The sequence below is a fragment of the Oncorhynchus nerka genome, linkage group LG15 (genome assembly GCF_034236695.1).
Source record: "Oncorhynchus nerka isolate Pitt River linkage group LG15, Oner_Uvic_2.0, whole genome shotgun sequence".
Lineage (NCBI taxonomy): Eukaryota > Metazoa > Chordata > Actinopteri > Salmoniformes > Salmonidae > Oncorhynchus > Oncorhynchus nerka.
In genome coordinates, this window is record NC_088410.1 from 68,382,164 (window position 1) to 68,390,544 (window position 8,381).

Here is an 8,381-nt window from a genome sequence, read left to right on the forward strand (position 1 = left end):
TGAAGTGTACCTATAATGAAAATTACAGGCCTCTCTCATCTTTTTAAGTGGGAGAACTTGCACAATTGGTGGCTGACTAAATACTTTTTTGCCCCACTGTATAGGCCTAAGGCCGAAACAGTAAGAAGAGTGGCAGAATAAATTTAACAACTTGGTTTCATCACAAAAACTGGAGAGCAACATCTGTCAGGTGGAGTCCACAAAACATATTGCATGTAACAAACAGTTACATGACCTACAGCATGTTCAAGTAAGTTAATGTTTCCAAAATTTTCGAGCTACTAAACAACTATTGATGAAGAACCACGAGAGGTTACCGCAATGCAAAATCATTTATTTTACTCTCTCTGGGTTCGTAAATGTCCTTCAATTTGCAAGAGGCTGGATGTATCTCACCAGAGAAAGCGAACAAAACAATGGGGGAGAAGGCCATGCAGGGGTAATCACTAGTTACCACAACCACAAAGTCATAAACCCTGCATATTTCTACAATTTATCTTCTTAAAATGTTAATTTAAACCTAACCTTAACGTTTACCAAACTACTAACATTATGCCTAACCTTAAATTAAGAATAAAACGCTGTGATAATTAGTGGAAACCCCATACAGCTCAGGGTGGAACCAATACCGTAAGTCAACATATCCCATCATCCCAATATCCATATCCACAGACGATATTAACGAAAATGTGAAGGGAGGCAGAGGGATTGAGGTCAAAAAGTTGATCAGTAGGTCATATCCGCCAGTTACGTAAGACGGATAGATGGTACACACGATCCATAAAGATTTCCGGTCTCCATTTTATTGTAGCTTGCAGATACAGACAGGCGGTTCGACGAAGGACGGGAAACGAATCGACTATCAGTGTTTGTTTTAAAATACGTTACGGTAAATAACACCTCTAAATAATACAACATGTGACACGTATTTCTATTTAGCAGTTAATATGGTTTCTTTGATATTTATTCGAACTTTCTCTTGTATTCATATTAGCTAGTTGGCCCTAGTTAGCCATTTGTTTCTCAGGTAGCTAACGTTAGCTAACGAGTAGCTGAAATGGCTAGACCCAACTGTATCGCAGCAAGTAACTGATTATGTTGCAGTTCATTTGCAATTGTACTCTATGCAATTATACTCTCTCACACGTAGCCATGGCATGTTCAAATGGTGAACTAGTCAGTACGGGGACTGGGGAGGGAGCCAGCAAATGTCGAGGGTTATGGTTATCTCAGCAAGGCTCCTTCTTCCATTTTGCGTAGTAACGTATGTGAACAAAGGCTGGAGGTGTCATTGACGTTTACTAACGTTAGTTAGTTGTTTTACCCTGTTATTATAGTTTTGTTATTGCAGAACCAATTAAGCGATTTCACGGAAATAAGAAATCCCGCAATGCATTTCCATGTGCTATGCATTTCCACACCACTGGCTTTATTTATGCCCTATTGTTGCCTACCTCAAATTCAACCATAATGATACACATCTGCTTGATTGTTATAAACACACCTGGCTGTTTGAATGTGGGTTTAATTGTATGTGGAGGACCATTTTTACCTAAGTGTTATGAACAGACAATTGGCCTACTTGAATATACATTGTTGTTGTGTGGAAAATGTGTACGACATGAAAATCTAAATGGACAAATCTTCTTTCAGTTTCTCATTCACGTTTGCGGAGTATCAATTTTTGTTTTGAAAATTGAGGCCTGTTGAAATGGGAGGTAATTACTTACATTTTTGTTCCTTGCATGCCAATACAATTCACATAATTAGAGGTGTGTGTTCCAGAACTGCTTGAAGTAGCTTTTCTGGTTCACGTCTATCTGAATGCAATTGAGCCCCAGGTTCTTTTTACAGGTGCATGCCTTTAAACTTAAGTAAATTTGCTGATAGGCTGCCTTTTGAATAATGATTCCTAGAAAGCAAAACATACATGTTGTTTAATATTTTTTAAAGATCCAGCCATGCACCGAGATTGCCCTCTCGACTGCAAGGTCTACGTGGGAAACCTGGGGAACAACGGCAATAAGACAGAGCTGGAGCGGTCATTCGGCTATTATGGGCCACTTCGCAGTGTCTGGGTAGCTAGGAACCCCCCAGGCTTTGCTTTTGTGGAATTTGAAGATCCAAGGGATGCAACCGACGCAGTGAGAGAACTTGATGGAAGGTAAAACCTAAGAACAAGTTCCTCTGGTGTAAAAATAACTGAATGATAGAATCAGGAAATTGGGGTCATTTTTCAAGTTTTTGTTCCTTGCATCATTTGCATGCCAATACACTTGATAATTTGACAAAATAAATGCAGATAATTTCAGAGGTGTGTTCCAGAACTGTTTGAAGTAGCTTTTCTGGTTTGTCCATATGAATTCAAATGATCCACATGTGCTTTATACTCTGGTATAAAATAACTTAATGACAGAGCCTAGTTTGCTTGGAGATATTTGTTTCCACTCTGATATTTGGAAGGACTGCCTATTCATTTTTGTTGCCACTTGCCTCCATTTAACTTCCCGAAGGGGGGTGAAACAAGGCCATGCATGCCATAATGTTTTGGTGACTGTTTAACAGCATGCTCTGCGGTAACACTGTATTGCTCTGCACAGGACATTAAGTGGTTCCCGTGTGCGGGTGGAGCTGTCCAATGGTGAGAAACGCACCCGCAACCGGGGTCCTCCTCCATCGTGGAGCCGACGTCCTCGAGATGACCATCGTGGGCGTCGTGGTAGCCCGCCCGCCAGGCGCAGGTAACCCATCTCCCATACAGGGCTTTATGATAGCAATGCCCAACAGACTACTAATCCCTTTCTGTCCCTTTTACTAGTTAATCTACTTGTTTTGTTCCTGTGTCCTCTTTCCAAACTGCATCTCCTGTTTCGCTGCACCATATTGATAGTTTAGCACTGAGTGTTTGATAACCCCTTTTCCATGGTAGTCTACAGTGGTTAGTGTAATGTGGTGCTGAAGGCATGCAGTTTTCATCATCATTATCATTGTTTAATGACTTCCGGGGTACTTTAGATCCAGGGGGTGGGTACAGTGAAATGAAGTGTGCTGATTTGTATGCCAAGTTTAAGTGATAAGTACATTTGCGTTTTCTCTACCACATTTTCTCTAAATTTGGCTTGCAAGCTTTTCACTGTTACCTGAAGCACTGAACGTGTTTTGGAAGTAGGTGAATCATATTTCAAACCAGTACCTCACTATGAACTGGGTGGGAGGGAAGCTTAATGATGCTAGGTTGGTTGTTTTTGTTACAATTTGAGGTTGCTTTTTTTATTGACCATTTATATTAATAAAAATGAACCCCGTTACAGAGTCATCACCATGCCTCTTCTCACCACCCTCTGAGTCAGTCAACTAGTCCTCTTTCAGCATCATGTGACCATTGACCAGCGTGCCCCAATCAGCTTGGCTGATGTCGTGTCACATGGCCAGTCGTCAGGTTGCACCAGCCCATTGGTTCCTGCGCATGCAGTTCTCAGCCTCTTCCTCCTCCAACTTTAACCCAATCGGCAGCGGCCCTCCTCACATTCCCGACCAATCAGCGTTTTACGTCCCCAAATGTCTACACTGCAACCTACCAGCAGCAGCCCTCGGCTAACCCATAAAAGCAGGAAAAATCCACAGCCAGCCCCCATCCACCAGCCAACTAATCACCTCGCAGCATCTGGCCAGTCCTTTTCAGCCAAATCTGCCTACCCGGCCTACAGTCTACCTCCCCTTCGTCATTTCTAGCTTGTTGAAAACCAAACGACTAGTAAGTTTTACCTGCTTCATACAGTACACTGCTGATTACAAATTTAAAAGTGAAGAGAAAGCTGCTTTAAAAAAGGTTATCCTTTTTTATTTGAATCAAACAGGATTGATATTTCTCCCTCATTACTGTAATCCGTTGATTTAAAGGGGAATGGACATTTTTGAGAAACATTAATTATTAATCTGTGAAGGTCTTTCTAATTGTTCAAAGGAGCTTTTCTGATCAGTGCTTTCCCTGGTTTAGGTCGCAATGGTCCCATCTTGTGTGTGCTTTGCACTTGTGCTCAATATGTAGCCTTGAATTTACTGCAGAATTGAGAGCATTCTTACCCAATTTTTGCCCATTAATTATGTTTACAACCCTCCATTTTCTTACCCCTTCCCATTTGGTATAATTGCACTTCTCTTTCCGAAGCATTTTTTTGTCATTCACTCAGCTGGCAGTATTAACTAACCATGGCCTTTTATGGGAGGCGATGACTGAATTTCAGATTACAAATGCCTTATCTGCAGTCACCCATTCCCATCCCTTTTGGGGGGGGGTGTAATAGACATTAACTTGGTTCCCCCAGAGGGGCAGTTTTTGGTGGGGACTGTAGGGTTTACTTCAGGGTAATTTGGGGGTTGGATGGGTTTGGAATCAATGGGCCACCAATGTATCATGCTCTGCTTTTAACATCCTCTTATTCCCCCCTCCCCAGATCCCCACGTAGGAGGAGCTTCAGCCGCAGCCGAAGCAGGTATGTTGACAGCCATAAGAGATTGTAAAAGTTAACAGCAAGTGGGAAAGTAAGATTAAGGCAGATTATTTTTCATGGAAGCATGGACTGAAGGACCCAATTTTGAACCTTGTGTATGGTTCTGACAAGTATTTGATCTCTTAACATACCACACCCCAGCACAGCTTTCCAAACTTGTCAATGATTAGATCCTCTTTGTCATTGTCAACAGGGGCCTCTGTAAAATTCAGGTTGATTTGGTTAATTCTCTTTTTCCTTCTGTATGCAGGTCTCTCTCCAGAGACAGGAAGAGGGAGAGATCTTTGTCCCGGGACAGGAACCACAAACCCTCAAGATCATTTTCCCGATCAAGGAGGTAAGCAGGGGGGGTTTTAAAAGACAGCAAGTATTTCTTATCTTAGCAACAGTGAAACCACTTTAGTTGTGGCTTTTAAGGAACAGTAACAGGCCAATGGTGTAACATCTTTCTGAGGGAGTGCATGAATGCTCCAGGGGAAGTTTATATTAACACTCTGGCTTAACTGTTTTTCCCCTCGCAGCCGCTCCAGGTCTACGGAGAGAAAGTAAGGAAATGCATGGCAGTAGAGTTTGACGACGAAGAAGATGAATGAACTTCTTTTTTTTTTTTACTGATATTTTAGCGGTTTCGTTTTTGCTTCTCTGTGACATGTAAGGTATCCAATTCCTCTGTATTTTGTAAATAAGTTGGTATGCAGGTGAAACGCATGACTAAAATGGTTGTTAGTCCTGTTAATGCCAAGACATACCGTAGTTGTCCACAAGCAGTATTCCATTTCATCAATCATTATAAGCGTTCTCTATTTGTCCATGAGTACCAGCTCACGGAAACACACCATTCTAAATAGTCTAGTGCTCAAGTCATGTTCCATGTCAGCAAGATTAGTGTGTCTGGATGTGGTGGAAGGCTATGGTCAGCTATCCTATTGTCGGTTAATATACCGATATGTTTTCTATTGACCTCTAGGACTTCCACTATTCTTCCAGTTCCTGTTTGTAAAGGTTTGTCTTTGCAAATAACGGCACCCTTATTTTGACTACAATAGACCACTGTTTTTCTTTTCCTTGGTATTTGTACTACTTATGTTCTCTGAATTAAACTAGTTGTAAAAAGGCTTCTTACATTTCTTGTGTGGCAGTTTTTTCATTAATGATTCATTCTAAAATATGAAACAGAACTCAAAGGTGGTCTCATGTTGACATCCTGAAGCAACTAGAGAGAAGAAAAACGCAGACTACTACTCAATCATAAATCAATGGGAAATGCTGAGCATCATCATGACATTAGGCAGTGCTTACTGTATATTTGATGTGCTTAATTTGAGGTCTGAAAACATGAGACAATTGAGCAAACATTGTTAGAACAACCGTTGCTCTTTGTATGCACCACAATAGGTTACTGTTGTATTGCATACATTTCTGCTCACCTTTATGGCCTCTAGTTGCACATACACTGATTGTACAAAACATGCTCTTTCCATGAAATACTCACCAGGTGAATAATGGTGAAAGCTATGATCCCTTATTGATGTCAGTTGTAAAGTCCACTTCAAACGGTGTAGATGAAGGGGTGGAGACAGGTAAAATATATATATTTTAAGCCTTGAGATGAGGATTGCTTATGTGTCATTTAGAGGGTAAATGGGCAAGACCAGATTTAAGGGGGGGGGGGGGTGTGCGCGCAACTCAATAGGAAGGTGTTCTTAATGTTTTGTACACCGTGTATACTGTATTCTAGTCATGGCTCATCCTATATAACTACTGCTATACACACCTTGTCTATTCACATACCGTCTATACACACCATTCATATACTGCATATTAGAATGAACTATGTCAAGAATACAGTTTACTGTAAATACACAGTACAAAACCCCATAGCAAAATGGATAGACCTGCAGGAAATTGGCTTCCGGACTGGAGTCTGGAATATAAATAATATATCAAATGTATTTATATAGCCCATCTTATATCAGCTGATATCTCAAAAGTGTTTTATAGAAACCCAGCCTAAAACCCCCAAACAGCAAGCAATGCAGGTGTAGAAGCATGGTGGCTAGGAAAAACTCCCTAGAAAGGCCGAAACCTAGAGAGGAACCAGGCTATGAGGGGTGGCCAGTCCTCTTCTGGCTGTGCCAGGTGGAGATTATAACAGAACATGGCCAAGATGTTTAAATGTTCATAAATGACCAGCATGGTCAAATAATAATCACAGTAGTTGTCAAGAGTGCAACAGGTCAGCACCTCAGGAGTAAATGTCAGTTGGCTTTTCATAACCAATCATTGAGAGTATCTCTACCGCTCCCGCTGTCTCTAGAGAGTTGAAAACAGCAGGTCTGGTGAACAGGTCAGGGTTCCATAGCCGCAGGCAGAACAGTTGAAACTGGAGCAGCAGCACGGCCAGGAGGACTGGGGACAGCAAAGAGTCATCATGCCAAGTAGTCCTGAGGCATGGTCCTAGGGCTCAGGTCCTCGGAGAGAGAATTAGAGAGAGCATACTTAAATTCACACAGGACACCGGATAAGACAGGAGAATTACTCCAGATATAACAGACTGACCCTAGCCCCCCGACACATAAACTACTGCAGCATAAATACTGGAGGCTGAGACAGGAGGGGTCAGGAGACACTGTGGCCCCATCCGATGATACCTCCGGACAGGGCAAAACAGCCAGGATACAACCCCACCCATTTTGCCAAAGCACAGCCCCCACACCACTAGAGGGACATCTTCGACCACCAACTTACCATCCTGAGACAAGGCCGAATATAGCCCACAAAAATCTCCGCCATGGCACAACCTGAGGGGGGCGCCAACCCAGACGGGAAGATCACGTCAGTGACTTAACCCACTCAAGTGACGCACCCCTCCTAGGGACGGCATGGAAGAGCACCAGTAAGCCAGTGACTCAGCCCCTGTAATAGGGTTAGAGGCAGAGAATCCCAGTTGAGAGAGAGGAACCGGCCAGGCAGAGACAGCAAGGGTGGTTCGTTGCTCCAGTGCCTTTCCGTTCACCTTCACACTCCTGGGCCAGACTACACTCAATCATAGGACCTACTGAAGAGATGAGTCCGAGTCTGAGTCTGCGTCTCTCACATGGGTAGGCAGACCATTCCATAAAAATTGAGCTCTATAGGAGAAAGCCCTGCCTCCAGCTGTTTGCTTAGAAATTTTAGGGACAATTAGGAGGCCTGCGTCTTGTGACCGTATAGTACGTGTAGGTATGTACGGCAGGACCAAATCGGAAAGATAGGTAGGAGCAAGCCCATGTAATTCTTTGTAGGTTAGCATTAGCAACTTGAAATCAGCCCTTGCCTTAACAGGAAGCCAGTGTAGGGAGGCTAGCACTGGAGTAATATAATCAATTTTTGGGGTTCTAGTCAGGATTCTAGCAGCCACATTTAGCACTAACTGAAGTTTATTTAGTGCTTTATCCGGGTAGCCGGAAAGTAGGTCATTGCAGTAGTCTAACCTAGAAGTGACAAAAGCATGGAATAATTTTTCTGTATAATTTTTGGACAGAAAATGTCTGATTTCTGCAATGTTACGTAGATGGAAAAAAGCTGTCTTAGAAACAGTCTTGATATGTTTGTCAAAAGAGAGATCAGGGTCCAGAGTAACGCTGAAAATCTACATTTTGCAATGGCAACCTCAGTTTCCGGATTTGAACCCCATTGAAAACCTGTGGTTTGAATTGAAGAGGGCATTTCATAAACAAAGGATATCAAGGATCTGGAAATATTCTTAATGGAAAAATGGTCTAAGATCCCTCCCCATGTGTTCTCCAAACCCATAAAACAGTTTTGAAAAAGGCTCAGTGTTGTTATGCTCGCAAGGGGGAGAGTGCTGGAGAACTGAAACAGGTGCTA

The 8,381-nt window shown here is 42.4% G+C and overlaps 1 protein-coding gene across 2 annotated transcripts; it reads left to right on the top strand.

The window, feature by feature from the left end:
* The first annotated feature begins 780 nt into the window (after positions 1-780).
* srsf3b (serine and arginine rich splicing factor 3b) lies at positions 781-5,635 on the top strand. Of its 2 annotated transcripts, XM_029683351.2 has the most exons (7): positions 781-889; positions 1,654-1,718; positions 1,954-2,164; positions 2,601-2,741; positions 4,455-4,493; positions 4,762-4,848; positions 5,033-5,635. In XM_029683351.2, exons 2-7 carry the CDS (start codon positions 1,712-1,714, stop codon positions 5,058-5,060), a joined length of 513 nt encoding a protein of 170 aa, XP_029539211.1. In that variant the 5' UTR covers positions 781-889; positions 1,654-1,711; the 3' UTR covers positions 5,061-5,635. The 2 variants fall into 2 exon arrangements, with proteins under 2 accessions (XP_029539211.1, XP_064857904.1); XM_065001832.1 differs by lacking the exon at positions 1,654-1,718 and having other exon boundaries at positions 798-889.
* The last annotated feature ends 2,746 nt before the right edge of the window (positions 5,636-8,381 follow it).